This window comes from Anas platyrhynchos, chromosome 5 (genome assembly GCF_047663525.1).
Source record: "Anas platyrhynchos isolate ZD024472 breed Pekin duck chromosome 5, IASCAAS_PekinDuck_T2T, whole genome shotgun sequence".
Lineage (NCBI taxonomy): Eukaryota > Metazoa > Chordata > Aves > Anseriformes > Anatidae > Anas > Anas platyrhynchos.
In genome coordinates, this window is record NC_092591.1 from 7,328,257 (window position 1) to 7,349,354 (window position 21,098).

General features: G+C 43.9%; 1 protein-coding gene and 1 long non-coding RNA gene across 10 annotated transcripts; one reads left to right on the forward strand and one right to left on the reverse strand.

Moving 5' to 3' along the window:
- Nucleotides 1-1,476: 1,476 nt before the first annotated feature.
- On the reverse strand, nt 1,477-20,883 carry GPHB5 (glycoprotein hormone subunit beta 5). Of its 9 annotated transcripts, XM_072038186.1 has the most exons (4): nt 19,148-20,883; nt 11,291-11,360; nt 5,304-5,508; nt 1,477-3,546 (listed from the first exon to the last, which is right to left on the reverse strand). In XM_072038186.1, the coding sequence occupies exons 3-4, from the start codon at nt 5,505-5,507 to the stop codon at nt 3,358-3,360; spliced, it is 393 nt and encodes a 130-aa protein (XP_071894287.1). In that variant the 5' UTR covers nt 5,508; nt 11,291-11,360; nt 19,148-20,883; the 3' UTR covers nt 1,477-3,357. The 9 variants fall into 9 exon arrangements, with proteins under 9 accessions (XP_071894287.1, XP_038035291.2, XP_038035292.2 ...); XM_038179363.2 differs by lacking the exon at nt 19,148-20,883 and having other exon boundaries at nt 11,267-11,500; XM_038179364.2 differs by lacking the exon at nt 19,148-20,883 and having other exon boundaries at nt 11,291-11,499.
- On the forward strand, nt 7,250-9,366 carry LOC106018069 (uncharacterized). The gene is made up of 3 exons (XR_001191932.5): nt 7,250-7,400; nt 7,627-7,703; nt 8,501-9,366. It is a non-coding gene; the product is annotated as an uncharacterized lncRNA (long non-coding RNA).
- Nucleotides 20,884-21,098: the final 215 nt, after the last annotated feature.

A 21,098-nucleotide genomic window follows, 5' to 3' on the forward strand; every position in this document is an offset into this window, starting at 1 on the left:
AGGAAGTGAAAGCCAAAAGACCTGTTTCCAAGTATTAAAATTGGTGAATATTTAACATGCTAAAGACCTAGGAGCATACGAACTTCTTAAAAAAAAAAAGATTAGGAATAGGAATCAAGCTGGCTCCTTGAAACTCATTGTGGTGTGCCCTACTTGTAGGAGCCCAGCAGAGTTAGAAAAGAAGTGCTCCTGCAGCAAGTTTGCAGATGACACCAAGATGAGTGGTGCAGTTGGTAACAAAAGAAGGAAGGTCTGCCGGCTGCCATCCGTAGGGACCTGGACAGGCTTTGGAAATGGGCACGTGAACCTCATGAGGTTCAACAAAGTCAAGTGTGAGGTCCTGCACCTGGGTTGGGGCAATCCCAAACATTAGTACAGATGAGTGAATTGAGAGCACTCCTGTGGAAGACTTGGGTGTACTGGTAGATGAAAATTCACTCATGAGCTGTCAGTGTGCACTTGCAGTCAAGAAAGCCAACTAAATCATCCCTTGGCTGCACCATCAGCAGCGTGGGCAGCAGGGCAAGGGAGGGGATTGTTCCCCTCTGCTCTGCTCTCCTGAGACCCCACCTGGAGCCCTGCACCCAGCTCCGGGGCCAGCACAAGGACAGGGACCTGCTGAAGCCAGTCCAGAGGAGGCCACGAGGATGTTCAGAGGCTGAAGCCCCTCTGCTGTGGGGACAGGCTGAGGGAGCCGGGGGCGTTCAGCCTGGAGAGGAGAAGGCTCCAGGAAGACCTCAGAGCAGCCTGTCAGGGCCTAAAGGTAGTGAGGCGCTGGCCCAGGCTGCCCAGAGGAGCTGTGGCTGCCTCATCCCTGGCAGTGCCCAAGGCCAGGCTGGATGGGGCTTTGAGCAATGTGGTCTGATGGGAGGAGTCCTGCCCATGGCAGGAGGTTGGGTGGAATTAGACGGGCTTCAAGGACTCTTCCAGCCCAAACCATTCTGAGATTCTAGGAAAAAAGTATGTGCAGGTCAAATGGGTTGCTGGAATCTGTATTTCTGTATTCACTGTATTTTTGTCACCCACAGTAAAACCACAGCAACTCCATTCATTTTGGCTCTTCTCCTTAAAAGACCATCTAGAAGTGTTAGCTTGGTTTCAGTCAATACATTCTTCCCACTCCTCCTCTTCTGCCTCCCAAGTCTGGCTGCTACTATGTCAGTCAAAACCTCCCTTCACAGCCTGCAGTGTTTTCTTCTAAAACCTCATTTGGGTTTCTACTGCCTCACCATCTCCAAGTACTGCCTGTATTTCCCGTTGTCTGCAAAGGATGTTTGCCACTTTCTAACCCTACTTTTAATCCTGAGATTATAGCACAGCCAGACTCCGTGAGAGAAATCCAACGAAGGAAATGACTTCACATCAGCATGGAGGAGATGTTTTGCAGGTGTTCACAACTCTGGCAAAGAGTTTATAGGAGCTTACACATGTTCTATACGAGAAACCTCTATGCATAAATAAAGAAGGACACGTTGCTTTAAATTGCATTCATACTACAATTTGGGGGTTTATTAAGGACACAAAATATTTTGTAGGTTTCCCATAGTAGTTGTGATGCTGGTTAGAACAATAACAAGCTTGGAGAGATTGAGAAATGCAATTTGTAAGAAAACACAAGGACTTTTTAAGGCAGTTAAACTCACCATCACCAGAAAACCACTCCTGCTGCTGTTTGATATAGCAGTCTATATTCAGAATTACCGAGGGCAGATGATAAAATTACCTCCTTCCTACTCAGCCACAGTGCATCTTTCACAATTCCAGACAAAACATGACACCAACTAATAAATTACAGGTTAAATTAAAAAGGAAAAAAAATCTGTCTCAGTGAGGAGAGGACACCTGGGGAAATTTTAGGCATGCATCCCTGGAAATGAAGTCAACTGCATCCAGAAGACACTTAATTGGAGAGGAAGTCAGGTGCTGATATTTCTCTCAGCAGCAATTCTCTCCTAATGGCTATCTGAGAAGTCATCTTTGTTTTGTAAACTCCTGTGAGCCCATTGCATTTGCCAAAATCTTCATGCTTTTACATCATGTCCCATTTTGTTCAGGGGAGAAATGAGATGAACATGCATCTGTCCTCTTCCAGGTGGGAACCAGAGGACAAAGGCACTTATGGAGCTGTGGTCACTGAGGGGGCTGCTGCAGCAGCTCCTACATGTCCCCTGGTTTGTAAATAGTGGGTTTGAAGAGGTGTGAACCAACCTTTGACACGTTTGCTGTCTTCCTGGTCCTGGGCCTATCCCACCCTTGGTGGCCATGTTATTGGGTATCAGACAACGCCACACCTCTCCTGTGAGCACTTTTGGCTACCCTCTGGCTCTGTGTGCATGTCCTTCTTGAGAAGCAGGTCTCCAAGGAGCTCAGCAGTGCAAGGAAATGTGGGAACACCCTTCATGGCCCCCTCCTTCCCATCACCTCAGCCAGGGCTCACTGAAACCAAACCATCATCGCCGTGTTTTGGCTTGGTCCCTCTAACTCTGGAAATTGTCAAGGGAGGTGCCTTGGGCTGTGCAGAGCCTCTCTGATTTTATATGAGGTCAGCTCTGCTCCAGGACAATCCTGGAAAAAGCAGGATGGGAAAAAATGCATCTTTGTGTTTTTTACAGATTTAATGTGCTTCTTTCCATTTTTTTTAAGGAATCGTCCCTTGTGAGGCAACATTTTTTTCAACAGAATAGCTCCAATTAAGCAAATTACTGAAACACGTGCTTAACTTCAAGTCCCCTGATATTAAGCAAAGCACTTAATCATGAGCTTAAGTACTTTGCTGAGCCAGGGCTAAGGATGCATTCACCCTAAGTTCAAGGTGGTGGTTTGGATACCCATTTCCATTTAATTGGCCTAACGGCCTTTTCTTTGACAGTTATTCCTGATAGACTTCAGCGTAAGAAGAACAGGGGGGCGAGAAGGGGGGAATGCTGGTAATTACATTTACATTACTGGGAAGGCGCTAAAACCTGAAATGAATAAAGAGGCTGTTCCACCAGCTGTAATGCCTTCATGGCCTGTTTCCAATTGCTCTGTGACTATTTAGTCCATGTGCATTTTGTGCGTGAAGAAAGGTCACATACTGTGAAAAGCCTGTGAAGAAGGGAAACAGCATCCTTTTTTTCTTTTCCATAGGATTTGCTATTGTAAGGCTCTGCATTACGTTTCTACAGCTATAGTGCTTTAAACAGCATGGGGAGAAGGGATTAAGCCTCATCTGCCTAGGAAAGTCAATGATTAGGAGCATTAGATGGTAAGATCAAATTCTGGACTGACTCACACCCTCCGTAAGCCTGGAGATACCTGGGGTGCAGAGCCAGGGAAGAATCTGGCCCTCCCTCACCTGCCCTGGGGAAGGAGAGCTCAGGCAGTCTCACACTCGGTGGTGGCAGTGGAGCAGATGTCGCAGTCGCAGCGGATGGCCACAGGATAAGTGTAGAAGGGATCCACACCCGGGGCACACTTCGGCAGCATCACCGTCACCAGCTTGGTCTCGTTGTAGGTGCACACGCGGTGATAAGACTCGATGTAGGGCGGTTCCAGAATTGGCCTCTGTGGGGGACAAACGCTGGCATCATGCAAGATGTAAAACAAATATTTGGGGTCCCAGTTTCCTCAAGGGGACTTGGTGTAGATAGAGAAACCACTGGATCAAGATGGAAGGGGCCACAGGAATAATTTTTAGGTTACAACCTGCCCCTTGGGTCCAGTCATGAAGGGGAATGGGTATATGTGCCTGTGTGTGAGAGCCTGAAGCACTAAGTTCCAACTAAAGCCACCTGAAGGAAGACAAAAGCCTACTCAAAAAAGCTGTTTTTCAGCAGAATACTATTGTGTTTCAACCAAATTCAGGTTTGCCAAAAGCAGCTGCCTTCTTCCAGAAGCGGATTTTCCATCAGAGAAAGCACATGCTGCAGGAAACCCTTCTTTGTGCACAAGGTGCCTGAGAGCAGAGGTGCACATGGGTGCCATGCAGCTGGCTCCCTCTCAGCCAGACCAGTCCCCCCAGTCATGCTGCATGTCCTACAGATCCTAGACCCCCCATATGGGCTGCACCCACGAGATGTTCCTCATGAGATGAACAGCTTGGCCAGAGACCTCAACCAGAAAGAGACAGGAGCCTGAAGGCCCTGAACCCTGCACTCCCACTTGGAATGATAGTGGCATAAATTTTGCTGAAAAGTTTTTCCTCAACAGAAGCACGTGCTTTCCTGAGACTCCAAGAAGGGGCAGCACAGACAGGAGCAGGGGGAGCCCACTGTAATCCTTTTCCTCACAGAGATGTGAAAAAGCATAAAGTAACGCAGCCAGAAGACATTTTAGCATTTTCTTTCTTTCCCTCTGTGCTTTGGAAAGACCCTGCGCTAGGAACCAAGAATGATGGCATGGAAAAGAACAGATGCAATGTTTCAGCGAGAAGATATCCAGACACCCTCCCTCTTACCAACCTCCCCCATCCAGGGGGCTTTCTAGAAACTGCTGAGCCTACAGCCAGATCCATTCAGCTGAACTACATCCCCATGGTACTGCAGTGCAGTACGAGAGCCTACAAAGTCTGTGCTACCAGAGGTGCTCACTATGTCCCTTGAAGGAACCTTATTCCACCGGGGAAATCCAGGAGCTGGTGGCCTTTCCCTTGTCCCACCAAGCAACGAAGGTGGGCTGTCAGAGCCCACATGTTCCTGCTTCACTCAGTTGTACAGAGCCCTTGTCTTTACATGGACAAAACCCCTCTGGAGCTTCCCTGAAGAAGGTCTAGGGCCCGGGTTTGGCCCCTTGAGCCACTCAGTGGCAGAAAAGCAATGAGTCAGAAACTTGCTCTCTGAAGTATGTGCAGACTTGTGTTCTCTTTCCGTACACCCCCAAAACATAGCTACTTCACATTTATACAGGGCTGTGATTTAAAACACAGCCAAATTAGAAACAGACATTATATTTGGGATGTGTCTTTTGGAACACAATATATTACCTCACAACTGGGAGCTCCATCTTGATCTCAAAGGAATATTCTTTAAGTAAAGTAATAAAGACCTCCTCTCCTTAAGTTTTTAAGCCACAAGAGGCTTTCGAAATTCCAAAATGCGAGCATTGCTCAAGTGTTTTGTTAATATCATCATGTGATGATGCATATTGCCCCTTGAGACCCTGCAAGGAGGGAGGGAACCACCTGCAGCAAGGCACTGACACAGACAGCAAGGGGCTCATGGAGCGGGACACAGCCCTTGCTTGCCCCGTAGGCAGCCACAAGCAATTTAATGCCTTTCTTTTGAGGGCTTTTCTTGGGAGGGGGTAAAAGCCCAGAGTCTCACCTCCCAGGTCTCGCAGCGTCCCCAGCACGCATCCGTCGTGATCCGCAGTGCCTTGCAGCCAGGCTTCTTGGCCAGGAAGGTGAACTCGCGCACGGCGCAGCCAATGAAGGTGCGCAGGTCGATGGCGGAGCTCTCGGGCTTGCCACCGCGGCCTGCTGGCAGCAGGAAGAGCAGAGTGGCCAGGATGACGCACTGGAGCTTCATGCTGTGGCAGAAGGGAGAGGAGTGAAGGGTTGGGAGAGCCAGGACGGTGGCACAGTCCTGGAAGTGAGAAGTCCAAGTCCATAGGTTCAGCACAAGAGCCAGGACAACTCCTCCTCCCCTCTTTCCCTTCCTCACTCAGCCTACAAGAAGGTGGGCAGATGAGGGGTCACCTGCTCCCATAATGGAAATCTTATTGCCACGGTCTGTGTCAGAAAGCAGCAGCCTGCAGGCTTTCCCCACAAAGCAGTGGGGTTTCTGGTAGAAAATAGCCACCTACCAGTGCCTCAAACCCACTGAAATCCCCATATCTCAAGTTTACAATGCAGCAAATGCCTTCCTACCACCCCTGATGGTGCCCTTGCACCAGGCCAACAGGCAGACAGGCCTCTGGTCACCCTCTCAGGGCACACTCAGATCAGTGCCAATCCTGGCAGGGGAAGTTTGTCAGGGTTATGTCTGTCTGTCTGTCTGCTATGCGTGCTTACAAGAGGTAGCAGGACAGCTGCAGCTCCCTGCGTTCAGCAGGGTTAGGCCTGCAGAGCACACCGGCATTTTGCTGAGGGCACCTACTCCTGGGTTTACCCTACTTACCCTTCAGCCTCAGTCAGGAGCCAAGCACCCCTGAGCGTGTGCTATAGCCTCTGGAGAGAGATCAGCACCTCCCAAAAGCAGCACTGCTGTTACCATTACCAAGACCCTGAGCACTCATCTGGCACTGGGTCACTCCCTGGGCTGCCACCAGAGAGGTAGATGCAACCCTTGTTTTTCCCTAATGAATGCTGCCCTAGCAGCCAGCTGAAACCCAATCAAGGCTGCCAAGCTGGTGAACAGAGCTGGTTAGACAGGAGGGACGTGGCCAAGGTGACCAGAGGAGGCTTGGACTCCTCATGCCTCCACACAGCCTGCCATAGGCCAAGTTCCTCTGGTACTTGCTGCCTTTCTATCTCAAACCTTTGGTGAAGAGAGCAACCAGTCTCTCTGGAAAACTGTCAGAAAGAGAAAGAAATGGAAAGTAACTCGAGCTCTAAGCCACAATATCCACTTTATACCTCCCATACTTGCATTGCATTTAAAAACATCCACCTAGAAACCCCAGACTTGACATTTAACTTTGAGAGAGAAGGTCAGCTGCTGAATACGGCGCAGAGAACTTGAGTGCATTGGGCTGTGTCCACAGCTGGATACATTTCAGGAAAATGAGCTCGGCCTGCCTTTTGCCTGACTGAAGCTGAGACTCTAGGCTTCCATTAAACCAAATGCTTTAAATTTGCTAAACCAGAGTTTTAGATCAGCACATGGAGTTTGCTACAGTGAACCCTTCACTTATGTGGCCATGCATATGCTGTTACCTTACATGTGATTAAATGAACATATATTTATATATAGTCTTCAACAGAGTTAAAAGAAAAAAATCTATTTTTCCTTATTTTTAATAGCAGGCAACTGAGGGCAAAAGAGACAAACTTCAGAACAAATTGAACATCTATTCTTTGCCACCTTAGCAAAACTTGCTGCTTTATTCATGAGTCAGAGCCACGATGGAGCAAACACAGAAGCACACTCACCTAACTTGTTGAAGTCAGATCTCCCTCAGCAGGTTTAAATTGCAGACAGTGTTTCAGAGTGTCAGAGTGAGCAGCAGGAGACCTGCACAGCAATCTTTGTCAGGTTTGTGCTCACTAGATCTCCTTAGCAGCTGCTACTGGGCTGCTTAATTGCTCGAATTTATAGAAAGGGTCTTGTCAATCAAGGCAAGACTGAGGCAGATCCTTACATGAACTACCCAAGGCATCGAAGTCATTGACTGTAAAAGTAAGCCTCTCCTTTCCAACAGCAATTAGCTTACAGCATATTGTTTCATAACTCCAGCCCCAAAACAAAAGGATTTTCTTGGTGAGTGACATTGTGCCTTCAAAGTAATGAGCACGCACTGGGGCAAAAGGGATCTTTTTTTTTTTTTTTTTTTTCCCATAGAAGAGTTGCAATACCTTTGGAAAGAGGTTGTAGGCTGCTTCTGAAATAATCATTACCCCCTGCACTCAGCAAGTCCTGAGTAAACACCCTGAAGAAACACTTTGCAAATATTCGTGCTAACAAAACCCTGAATTTTTGTCAACAGGATAAGACCTTTTTTATTTGATTGTTCTGCACAAGCAAGGGCAATGGATTGGGGAAGGATGAGCAGCTATCACACAGGTAAGCAACGCTATGCAAAGGAAACGTGGAAATGTGTCCACTGCCTTCAGCATGCAAATACAATTTCAGCTATTTATAGGACAGAAGGAAGCTGAGGAACCATGGTGCTAGGAAAAACTCACCGGTCAGTGAGTTTGTAAAACATAAGTAGTGAAAGAAGTGCAAGTGAAAAGTGATTTCTGTGAGTACCAGTATGAAATGTATTCATCTGGTGGGTTGCATTTCAGCCTTCTGTTGTATGACATGGAAACCAGCAACTAGCTGTTGAGTAAATGTGCTATCTAAGCACACAGGAACAAACAAGATATATTACATAGGTGCTCTAGGTGTTTTAGGGTGACTAACCCATGGTTCAGGGTCCTGGCTTCACTTCCAAGGTCAAAAGTATAAATTTGGAGCAGTACTTGGACTCAGTCAAACACCTCCTGGGAACCCACAAAGCTCTTACTTCACTTTACTTTTCAGCTTGGAGCAGCCACTGCCTGGCTGTTTTTCTTGCTGCTCTGTGGCCCTGCTATTTCCCTGGTCAGTAAATTATACTGATTGCATGCACACAAACTGACTTGTAAAAGGCTTGCTATTTGCCTCTTAAATTTGCCATTTCTGTCTAAATTAGGAAATGGTGATTGGAACAACTGAAAGGGGGAAGCAATTCTGTTGTCTGCAGTCTCACGCTGACCTCAGGACATTTTGCATAGCTAAGAGCTGCTGTTTGTTCTACAACCATCATCCTAATCTTTCTCCTTCCACCTTCTCCCTCCCCAAAGTTACTCTTGTTTTATGCATTTTTAATGCAGCAGCACATGAGGTCCCTCTCAGGTCTCAGGTTTTATCAGCCATCCAAAAGATCTGCCCAGAGTCTGCAGTAAGAGAGGCTGAGCCTTGCACATGGAGATCTTGGGAGTAAACTGGGTACGGACAATTCTCATACCATGAGTCTCCAGGAGTGACAGCTAGCAGCAAAGGACTCCAGCTTCAAGTCAAGACCCATCACGTTAGATGATGAAGGAGGAATACTGGAGAGGTATTGCAATGGACTCCACAGACCTCATCACCAGACATGCCCTGGGCACCTTTTCTGTCAGTGAAACCAATGGCATATTGGAAAAGCAGGAGATCCAAAGCCACATCAGATCACAGGGAGGTCAAGAGAAATAGCCAAAGTCTTGCCACTGATCTAAAAATATCAGCAATTTTCCATTTAAAAAATCTCTGATTTTCTGCTTGTTTCTTTGCCATTGTGGACCAAAAATAAAGCTATTAAAAGAAACCTTTAGAAACTTTTTTTTTTAAAAAAAAAAGTACTGTTTAGAAGTTCCTACTTGCAGAGAAACCAGGTAAAAATAAAAATATTGGTTGCAAATTTTCATCTGATTCTGAAAATGTGCTAGTAAAAATCATCCCAAGATTACACACAGATACAGGAAATACATTCCAGATGGCATATCAACCAGCTTTGACAGATTCCCCTTCTTCTATGGACTAGAAAAACAAGGGCTGGACTTTTGGTTTGTGTAATCCAGTTTGTTTCACTGACTTCTGCTGAGATTCTGTTCTCCTGTCTTCACTTGTACTGAAAAGCCTCATGAAGCAAAATGAGACAAATGGCAAACTGACCCTTCTCATTTATTTCCTCTCATGAAAGTCCTATCTCTTCATGGGACAGACACTGATTTCTGAAGGATTTGCATCATGTCTCATGAAAAGTATGAGTGTTGGCTTTTTTCCAGGTACTGTTTTGCTGGCTTATTTTTTTCATTTAATCTAATTAACAAATATACTGAGTTCTTGTACACTTGGTCTTCAGGCTACATCAGAAATTTAAAGGCTGTGTATTTTTATTTTCCCCACATATTTCAAAATTATTTGAAATAAAGTGTGACACGCTTATCTTTAATAGCTGCATCTTTATGTCTACCATTCGCCTTCTCGTTCCTTTTCTGAGACACACAGAACAAGATAGAAAGAGACTGACCAAGGGAGAACCTCTATGAGGTCCCACTATGCAGCTTGATATACAGCCTGTGCCCTCCAAGAGGCTTTCTGAAAAACAGTCACTTGTTCAAAAGAATTCTGGGCTTTCAGTCTCAAACACGGGGGACTCCATCGCTGCAAGAGAGCTTGGATGTCTGTAGGCTCTTCACTGCCTTCTGGATGCAATTTCATGCTCAGTCTTTCCCTATCCCATGCACAGAAATAGAGCAATACCAGGTGCTACTCACTTTAACACCACATAAAACACCAAAATTAAAATTATCCAAAGAGATTAACATTAACACCCTAATCCTTAGCTATACAGGAAATTTTTAATTCCACCCTTGTTCCTCAGTGATGAGCCTCTCAACTTCAATGAATTTTTTCCTAGTATTAAAAATCTTTACAGATTATTTGTATTTTGACCAGTCTCGAGATATCCCACTCTATGAGCAATCTGTCTGTATCCTGATTAATTCACAAACCAGAAAGAGAGAGAGAAACAAAGAGTGGGGAAGGAAAGTGAGAGCTTATACACAAGCAAAGAAGTACTGACAATGACTACGTTAGTATTTTGTGTAACATTTGGAGCAGGTTAAAAAAAAAGTTATCAACACTACTCTAACAAAACAAAAAATAGGTTTTCAAATTAAAAATCACAGTTTTTCACATCAGATGTCAAACCCCTGGTTTTCAGACAACATGGATTTTCTCAGTCTAGCACTACAAAAACATCAAGGTTTTGCCTCAGATTTATAGGACTTTCTATCAGAAGTACATTTGCAAAATTTTGTGGAGGGGCAGATAAAATGAAGAGAAAAAAAAAAAAAAAGAAAGAAAGAAAAGACATTTTTACCTCTGCTCAGTTTACTGACTTCTTGTGGATATTAACAGCATCACTGATTTTGGAGGAGGAACTGAAAACCAGAGTTGGTGGAGGTTTTACAAATGTTCTTCCTGAAATACCCTCCAAGTAAAGAAATGGAAGAGAGCATGAATGGAGAGGTCATCAGGAGGCTGAGTTAATATTACTGTACAAACAGAGGTTGGAGGAGGCAGGCTGTAGAAGGAGGCGATGAGGTGCAGTAAGGAACAGGGAGTTAATGGACTAGAAGCTTAAGTAGGATCTGCCATTGGAAAGCAAGAAAGGCACCAGGGTGTGCTACCTCATGGGAAAGACCACGGGAAATGGTAATGTTGAGTGCTTGCACACCGTAAGTACTGCAGAGAGCCAGGTAGGAGGCTGGGCAGCCACAAAGAAATTCATTGCCATTCAGACAAGCCAAGCCAGTAACTAGATAGCAGATCTTAATGCACTGGCTACAACAAAAAGGTTGTAAAATCTGTAGTCGCTCTAAACATATGAAAGAAGGAAGAGTTAAGAATGACGCTCACCACTGTGAGAAGGGTGGCAGTGTGTTCAGAAGTAACAGAGAAGGAGAAATGGATGATGAAAGATTTACTGGCCAAGTCCCCCAGAGGAGGCATTGAAGAGAGGTTAGGACTCGGGTTAGAATGGAGTTAGAAAGCCAGGTCTGTGAAGCAGGTAGATGAAGCTATGTATGGCAGAGGTAATTTGATGTACTCACTGGAAAAAATAGCACCAGACTCACTTTTCCCTCTAGAAGCTTTATCCAATATCAGACTTTGCCTCAACAGGTTGTTTGCTCTTTGCTGGTAGTTCTGAAAGAAAGATAAATTTTGTATCCTCAGAATAGCATTACAGACAAGTACATTACAGTTCTTTAATCTATCCTCACAGCTGCTGCAGATGTGTCTTGGAATGTGACTTTCTGTCATTTGCTAAGTTTCTAAAGGATGTGAAGAATTGATTTACAAAGGGACAGACAAAATAGGTTTAACCTTGAGAGGGCATGGCTGATCTAAAAATTAAAAATCAAAGGAAGCGAATAAAGCTCATACAAATGCTCTGACAGAAATACTGCCAAATGTAAGCAGGGAAAGCACAATGCAGCAATCAGGAAATGTATTCTCAAATGGTAATTAGATAAACGTTGACTTGCCCCACTAACAATGGGACACCAGTCCTAACTGAAGGTCTCAGGCACACAAATCCACTCCTCCTGCTTTAAAAGACTCATTTTGCCTCTCGAGGTTATCACAGCGCAAACTGGCACCAGCTGAATGAGTGTTCAGATGCAAAAAATGGAGTCAGAAAAGAGGATTTGTCAAGCCTGCCATGGAAATAAATCATGCCACGCTTAGTGCTTAGGGAACAACCTATCTCACAAAGAAAAAAAAAAAAAAAAAAAAAAAGGAGATAATTATTTCTCTGCTGTTTTCTGTGCCGCTTGTGTTATGAATTGCCCAGCGAAGAAAACTGCAAAGTCGAGTCCTGGAGGTCTGATCTGCTGTGAAACAACACAGCACTAAATGCAGCAGGACCACAGCTGCTCCAGCACAGACACCGTCTCTCTAGCGTTGCTGCTGCAGGGGGACTATCAATCACCATTCATCTCCCTCTGCATCCAGTCCTGGAAAACGAAGTCCAAGAGTAAGCTTAAACAGGAAGAGAAAAATGCTAATCCACAGTTTGCTTCAGGCATGTCAAACTCAGTGAGATAACACTGCTCTGCTGAAAAGGGCCTGTAGCTATGATGGATTCAAACCAGAGAAGAGGTAATGGAGGTCTTAAAGCCACTATAAGAGCCAGAGCTTCTGAAAATTGGTAGCGAGCATCTCTAACACACACAGTAATACCAATAGAAGACAAATCCATAGCAGAACTGAAGGTTCAGTTCAGGATCTTGATCATAACCTGGGTTTACACAATACAGGCTAACAGGATAGCCTGCATTACAGCTGGCATATTTATATAAGTGGCACCTCAGAAAAATGAATTTCTCAAACGTTAGATTTGAGAAACGTTAGAAGAAAAACTCAGGGAAAAATTGAAAGGAAAACAGGAAGTTAAGAATGTTCATGCTCAAAAAAAATGACACCTTCCAACAAAATACACCCAACAAAATACCAATAGTGCAAGGATAGCCACAATTTAAAATAAAGAAGTGATAAAGCAGACCAGTTTGCCTGATAAGTATCCCAGTCCATGTCATGCAAATGCTAATTCAGCTGTCTCTTACCTCTTAATGAAAAATGAAAGGGTAGAAGTATCAAGAGTGTTGGCTGGCATGGTTTTGCCTTTATGTTATCAGAGGTGATGGTCTGACTCTGTAGCTTGTTCTCTAGAGTTGGAGAGTTGCATTGCAAAGATTAAGATTTGCTTAAGACATGTTTCTCAAAAAGTGATACCAGGAAGAAATTATCTGGAAAAGGGACATTCTCAGGGAGTTCACTGAAGATTTTGGAGTTGTCACATACTGAGTGATATCAGGGGAAAAAAAGGGAGAAGGAGAAGGAGAAGGAAAAATAAGACATATCTAGATACCTAGAATGGATGAGGAGGAGAGCGTAAATGTACAACCCCACACTCAGGCTGTGGAAGTCCTTAATTGTGATCCCAAGGAAAATAAGGCAACTCTTTCCTTAAGGCTACCATATCCTTGCTCTGGAAAGGTGCATAGCTCCCAGTAACAAGGAAGAAAACACTACTAACTGGGGGGAAAATAGAGAGCTATCCGTTTTGCCAATGTCAAATACATGGTATGATCAGAGCTTAGAAAAAATATTTGGGGAAAAAAGTGTTAATTTAAGAGATACACGCAAAAAAAAAAGTCAAAAATAGGGTCTGAAAACAACAGCCACTAGGTAAACGTGCAATTGGCCATGACTGACTAACATACCCTGAAATAACATGAAAATGAGTCTAATTAACTCCAAACTCATCCTCAATACAGAGACATGCAAACTTTTCAAGAGAACACAGACTTTTGCTTGGCATGAAGTCCTTGAGTCAGTCCCTGGTTCCTGCCAAGTTTTCAGCTCTTTTGACATCTCTAAGGCAAGGCAATACGTGGGTGAATGTAAAAATAAATGGCACCCTGTAAATGACAGCTTCCAAGATTAGCTTCCTCTCTGTTCAACATTTCACCTTGTCTCAGGGGAAACTCAACAAGGAAAAATGCCTGAGCAACACCTGCAGAACTAGGGCCAAAGGAAGCTACTGAAACGGGCAAAACAACCACTGATGGAAACAACACTGATATGTTGTTATAATGCATGGAGAAAAAAATAAAGTATTAACTGATCTTAAATCATTTTCACAAAACTAGGTCATTCTTTGATCACTAAAACATAACATCTGTGCTCCTGTGGACACGTGCATCCAAACTGACACCTGGGTTCCCTGACGTTTGGTAAGGGTTGCACCAGCACTGCAGCTTTTGCTCAGGTGGGCAGTAACATGGACCCTACCAATGTATTTATAATATCTGAAAAACACTAAGCAATATAAAAACTAATAAATAAGCACTACAGTAATACTAATATTATTCTGTCAAAGCTGCTATAAACAGCCAAAGGGTTTGACAGAAATAATAAGAAGTAAGGTGAACAGGAGGATTAACTTATATATGAAAAGGCCTGCTTTATTATTATTTTTTTCAATCTGGACAGAAATGCTATAAAGCAGCAGAACAGCAGACATTTACTCTGAGATGACAGCACTCTGTTTTGCTTTATATTTTTAAGGGTATAGAATGGAAGCTTTAAATGTGCAGCACTTTACTCTCATGCTTTGTTTTCGCCTTTATCAAACCCGTAGTGAATAACTGACTTTGAATACCACACTCTGCAATTGCTTCTCACTTCTCAAACCCACTTTTGAAGTGTGCACATCCTTAAACTGTCCTCAGCTGTGGCCACATTCTCTTGCTTGCTAGACTGTTTGTGGCCCTGATTCTGATCACATTCAGTCCCATGTAAATCAAGTATTCAAACCCAATAGAGTTGGCTAAATGCTGATATAGGGGAGAGCTGGGCTCTCCATTTGCACACCAGGTAATTGTCTGCAGATCTGCCCTCAGTTCATTGCAATGTGAAAAGATTCTCCAATAAATTTAGATACTATGTAAATTATAAGTGACTGCAATAACCAATTTAACTCAAATCAATTCTGCATTCCGTAACTTTCCTCTAATGGTCTTTTGAAAAGAGATTTTAGGCTTTTATGACAGCCTAGCAGGCAATGACATAACTCTATTAATCCTCTCCTCTGGGCTCAGAAGTGGAAGATGAAGCTTCTTAGTCAAAACCATATAAGTTCAAAGATGCATTATCTTAATTCACTATTTTCCCTATTGTTTGTGTCCAGTGCACTGGAAAAAAAAGACTTCTCATTTTGACATGCATCACCACCAGAGCTAATGCTCTGTTTTCAACATTGCCTCGGTGATGAGTGAAGTTTACAAATTAGACAAAGCTAGAAGTGGAGTCTCTTGAAACAAAGCTACTGTCTCTTCCTGTGAATCCTGTTGGAATAAGCTCATGGAACTACTGAACTAATCAAATCCAGTCAGGAAAACAAATACAACATGAGTCCCAAACCCCAGAGAGGCACTTGTCCAAATCAAAGCTCATTACAGCCTAGACCCAGACAGTAATGAGCAAGATGTTTCGGCAGCAGACAGAACCAAACCCTCCAGCCTGAACTCTTTTCACCCTCTGGGGAAATGTGGATCTCAGTCAACACTCCCGAGTTCTCAGACTATTTCAAGTTTGAGTTCATCACCCTGTTCCCGCTGATTTTAACAAGCTCCTCATGGGTGCAGTCATCCCATGTCACAGAACCAGCATGGCTCACATGAACACAGAGAGACACAGAAATATAGGAACTGTCAGGCCTGAAGAACAAACTCTACAACCTTAGAGAGCCAGCTGAGGCGACCAGAGGGTTGCCCATTTGCTGTTGTCTACCTTGGTGCACCGACTTGTCAGCAACTGAAGATTTACCAGGTGAGGACCATGAGAAGAGCGAGATGCCAAAGCTCCTGCTTTCACACCATAGCATCACTGCAACTGTCTCATTGTACTCAAGCCCATGCCCTTCCTGCAGGAATCTCTGTTTTAACTCTTCTGTAATGTAGCTGGAGTCAGACAAGCACAGTCTTTGTGAAAGAAGAATGAGGAGGCCATACTGAGATTGTATTTAGCACCCTTTTTTTAACAACTATCATAGACCAGTCCTGAATATCACCCCTTAGCCACAATCCATCTCAAAACCATCCTTATTAACCAAACCAACAGCAGGCACACTACGGCACAGTAAATCATTCATGCCACCACACATGCCATGACCCGTGAGATGCCAATGCCAGCACAGGACGATCAGATGTCCAGTCCCTGGGAGTGCATTCATACATGGAGGGCTTTCCAAAACACAGCTCTGCCCCAGAGGGGAATAGCTCCCTGTCACCGGGATCACATCACTCATAATTTATAACTTGTTTACAAGTTCAGGAATTATAATTTAGTAAAAGATGTTGATAGTTACTTGAGCTGCAAGTTCAAGTGGGAGCCAGTAGTCTTCTGCATACAAATTAATCAATACAGATTAACTGAAAGAGAACCACGGACTCAATTTCATGCTGCTATTGCTATATACTTTCTGCTTTTCTTCAAGCACTTTATATTCAGCAGCCTTTGTAAGATGTGTCTAATTTAATTAGATTAGACAGATAAATCCCGATAAAAACAAAATGTTTTTGTCATTTAAAGAGACTTCCAAACCAGAGATTAATTTATACAGACCTGATGGTCTGACAAGACAAGCTTTGTACTTCACAGGGTTTTATATTGTATTTGATTCTGACAATTTCTGCTATATTCTCCTATGCTCAAAGGTCAAATATGTAAATCATGACCCAGTGTAATAATTTCTTGCTTTGGTGGCAGCTGGCATGTGGCAAACAGATGCCGAAATCCAGCTGTTTAAATCCTCAATCAGCCATTTAAGTTGAAACCCAGCAGTGAAACGACTGAAAGGTATGTTTTCGGAATAGTGTGCCAAACTGTACCCCAGGGATTCCCACTCAAGCTGAAATACTGAAAGACTCTGAACCCCCATCAATATGCAAAGAATACAACATACAGATGTCGCTTTATAAGGAAAATGCATCACAAATGACTCACAGATAAAGCTGTAACAATAATAAGATGTTGGGTTTGAACCTAAATGCATGGCTAGAAAATTAAAGGTTTGCCTAATTAGTATCAGTGATGAGCGTATGAAGGGATCGGATGGCCTGCTGGCTCCAGCTGTATAGAACTGAAATTCTGAACCCAGGGCCCTTTGGTATCACTCAAGAGTTGAGCATTCAACAGTACCCTACCAACACGGACAGTGGTCAATGAGGCTGGTCCATAGGCCTTTTGGAAAACACACCCCACACAGCTTGGTCCCAGGGTGCTAAAAAGGGATAGATATTTGGGTAACTGGCTGTGACACTTGGGTTTGCACATTTTCCCGCGTTAGGTGATATTGTCTGCCTAGTACAGAGGGTTTTGGTGGAACTAGCAATGTGTCTCTGAAGAGATCAGTGACAATGACAGCTTCTGCACACTGAATTTCACAGTCTTTTTCAACTGAGAAAGTACTTCATTTATTTTTAATCCGAGGAGCTACAGTGTTGACAGAATGATGAGAATTGGTTAACTTGCTATTTTCCCCCATTTCGGTTGTTTGATTACATGTGCAGGACTGTGTCCAGACTGGGTTTCAGTTTGAGGTAAAAGTTTTGCAAACCTCTTGCTAATACCCAAGAGCCAGGCAGTGACTCCAGGCTGAGCAGCAAGGGTTTCTCCCACCCCAACCCAAGGGCAGGTGTGGAATGAGAAGGACTCTCTGTGTCACAGAAGTGTGGGAAGTTCACCATCCAACGAATCCTGCTGTGTGGTTTGGCCTTGCTACCATTAATGTCAAGGGGGAGTTTTAATCCCCGAAGCAGCAGGCAGTGAATCAGGATCTTCACAGCAGCCTAAAGAAGGCTCACGGCATTTCATCCAGGTGGCTTTATCTTTTTTCATTTGGGCTACTCCTGGGGAGACATCAGGCATGCTAACCTTGCATCAGCCATTGTACGTATCCAAGAAATTATTAGCTATGAGACAAAGCTGTAATGTTCAACCACTAGAATGGCACAGACAGAAAGAGCAAGAGACCCAGACTAGCCCTTGACTTCCATGGCTATGACAACTCTGCCCTGATACACTGGGTTGACTGGAGTAAAGATGTTTCCTGGATGTAGACAGATTTCGCATGCTCATTATTCAAAAATGATTCTTTTTTCTCCTATTTCTTATACATCTGAGCACCCTGAGGGAAAGTAAATGTTGCAACAGATTTTGCATGGTCTTCAGTGCATTTTATGCATGCCAACTTCTTCCAGAGTCTACCAGATATCAGCCCACCTCTTTACAGGCTGCCACGATGGGCAGCACGCATCCTGCTTCTCAGCATCACACCGATGCTCACTGCAACCCATACAAAATACCTCTTCTGTATGCATTTGGTACTCTCCATTCAAGGAAGTGAAGTTACACTGCTTAATTTCCATTTTTTCCTCACCTCAGTGATTAGGTAAGCAGTTTTTGCTCAAAACAATGTTTTAAGTAAGTAATAATAATGGAAAGTCTCAGAAGAGAAAAGACAGCATCTTAGTAACACTGGTTTTAAGATGACAACTGCACCAGAAAAGGATAGCTCCCTACCCTTGAAAGCAAAAATTCCTTTTCAATTTCCACATTAGCACAAAATCATCAGTTTAACAATGGTGCCCTATTCAGAACAAAATTCTTTTGTACACAGACATTGTGTCTAGACAGCCTTAGAAAAAAAATCACTCTACTTAACATGAGGGGGTTGGGTTTTATTATATGTTCTTAAATGTTTGACTGCAGGCTCACGTACTATTCACAAATAATGCAGCATAAATTTATTAAAGTTTTGTCTGGAGGTGATGGGTACATCCTTCTAAGACGTGCAGGAAGCAAAGTGGGACTGAACTCCTCTCTGAGCTTACAGGCATAAAAGCTTTCTAGAGGTCATGCAGCTAATGTACACAAAACAACAGATGATATTAATAGGATAAATGTACTGCAGGAAGAGGAAACTGAGTCCACATCACTCCTATTATTCTTGTCCAGTTTCCCATATAGACGCAGCAGAAAAAGCCTCATAGACCTTTATTTTACTTTTGTTGACTGCAGTGGGTCTTCCACCAGTGACCACAGCAAGACCAGAATTAAGTCTTGCAGTTCCCAGACAGAGTCCTTAGCTGCCTTGACATGTTTATGTTCTTAGAAGGGGGTATTTCTCCCTCATTCAAGCAACCATGAGGGCACCTAAAGAAAAGTCATAAAATATTTATTCTTTCCAAATTATTATTCTTTTTAACTTAGTCATTGATAGAAAAACATTGTTGCTTTTTTGATTTTGAGATTAAGACAGAATCCCCTCCTGCACAGGGACAAATTCTGTTCAGGATCAACACACTCCTTTTGTCTACACACCCTGACCTCTAAGCATTGGTTGATTTTGGACCGTTACTTACTCACTATGTCTTTCACATCCTTGTGTTAGCAGAGCAGATTTGTTTCTTCTAGAAGAGCCAGGTGAGAGGCTTGACCTGACCTGCCAGGGGATCCCACAGAATCCAACAGGCTGATGATGGTGTGAGCTCTGGAGAGCAGGAGCAGCAGGTCCCAACAAAACAACCAGAGCCTACACGAGCTCCAGGTCAGAGACATGTGGTCTGGGGCTGCAGTGGGTCTGGCGATAACGAGTAATGGTGGCACCTGGGGGAGCAGAAAGAGGTTAGGATAGGATGAATGCCTCTTGTAAGAGGGAGAAAAATAAAGCTGTGGATGAGAGAGCATGCATGCCAGCCGGGGGCAAGGAGAGAACAGGAGTTGTCCATTCACCAAAGCGCTGGAAAGCATGTTATGGGATGGGAAACCTGATGACCAGGGAACCCAGGGAAGTGGGAGAGGATTACCCCATGGCCCTCTCACCCCAGGACCTGAGGGCATGGAGGAACAGCACCCATACAGAGACCTGTCCACCTTGCATTGCTCACACTCCCATCCCACCAGCACAGAGATGCCAGGAACCCTTCTCCTCCCCTACCTGCCCAGTCCACTCTGCAGGCAAAGAGACAAACACCCCAATTCTGTTTTTTTGATGAAGAGACATTTCCAGATGTTACTTAGAAAATGGATTAGCATGAATGAACCGATGAGGATAATGGATGCGACTGACAGAATGCGAACACATGGAAAACAATTCAAGGTTACAGCAAAGGAAAATACTTTTCAAAGGTTCAACCACTGCCAAGTCAGGCAGCACACAGGGAGAAAAGCCAGGATGGGAGGAAGGTCACGTTTTTAACTGATGGCCAGCATTTCCATACCAAGCTTGGTATCACTTACCCCAAGCCTCACCTGTATTTTACCCATCCTGCGTACTGGAAAAGGGTGTTGTAAGGGAAATGATTTCCCTTTTAGCTGATATTTGTTCTTGCTGCTGCTGTCATTAAAGCACTGAGATATAATACATTTCCCAGTTCTGCCTCAGGACTATCCTACCATAATGTACAAGGGTTGGTCGAACAGTTATCCCATGAAATCAAGCTTCTGCTGAAAAGACATCTTAAGCTTTGGAAAATGAGTTGTTATTTATGAGTACGGGATCTGGATTTCATGCTAACACTCCCTGCTGCAATAATGATGCAACCAAAACAGGATATCCTACATCACTGACTAATTGAAGTCCGATCAAAAGAAAATACCAGTGTGACATTAAATGGCTTATTTATAGGTTCTGTTTCCCTAGACAATGAATCCAAGCATTTACATTTAATTATTAGATTTCAAATCCCAATAATAGGTTAATTTTTGTTCCATTAAGTTACACACTGCATACATTTCATCGCCAAGGATTTGAAACTGGTTTGGTAATTTAGAAGAGGAAAAGAGAAAGCAGCGTAATGGTAGCGGATTTAGCAGGAATATAAATTTTGCTCGATTAAAAGGGGTAAAAGGAAAAAAGGGAGAGTGGGAGAGTTTCTTAACAATCTAACTGATTTAGTTAATCTCTTTTCCTAGACACGGAATTCATCAAGTAAAAAGCAGACTCTGTACATACCTGGTACCTTCAGCACGATCGCGTGCTCCTGCATGTGAATGCCAGGGCCTTCTTGGTTTGGCCAAGCAAGTCCAAAGCACTTGGCAGAAACCATGCGGCTGCTGTTGGATCAGCACCTCTCGATCCAGGCAAGGAGCCTAATACCCCTTGATGGTGAAGTCTCCTATGGAAACAAATCCTGTGTTATTGTGCCGTGTGTACCTGACTGCTGGTAGTTTTCCTCTTCTCTCTCCAGCTTCTGGCATGGTTGAGTCCCACCACGTGTCTGAGGAGTTGTTGCCTCAGTTGTAGCGCTTGTAGGTGCCACAAGCTGTACCAAGGAAGCCACATGGGGGACAGGGACATGGGAAGCCAGGTGT

Bases quoted from the DNA above. Each gene is read 5' to 3' on its own strand.
- GPHB5 (XM_021274561.4), bottom strand. From the start codon at position 6,576: ATGCAATGCAAGTATGGGAG. The intron at 5,509-6,556 runs GTATAAAGTGGA...CTTCTGCCACAG, and splicing joins ATGCAATGCAAGTATGGGAG to CATGAAGCTCCAGTGCGTCA. The intron at 3,547-5,303 runs GTGAGACTCTGG...TGTCCCCCACAG, and splicing joins GACGCTGCGAGACCTGGGAG to AGGCCAATTCTGGAACCGCC.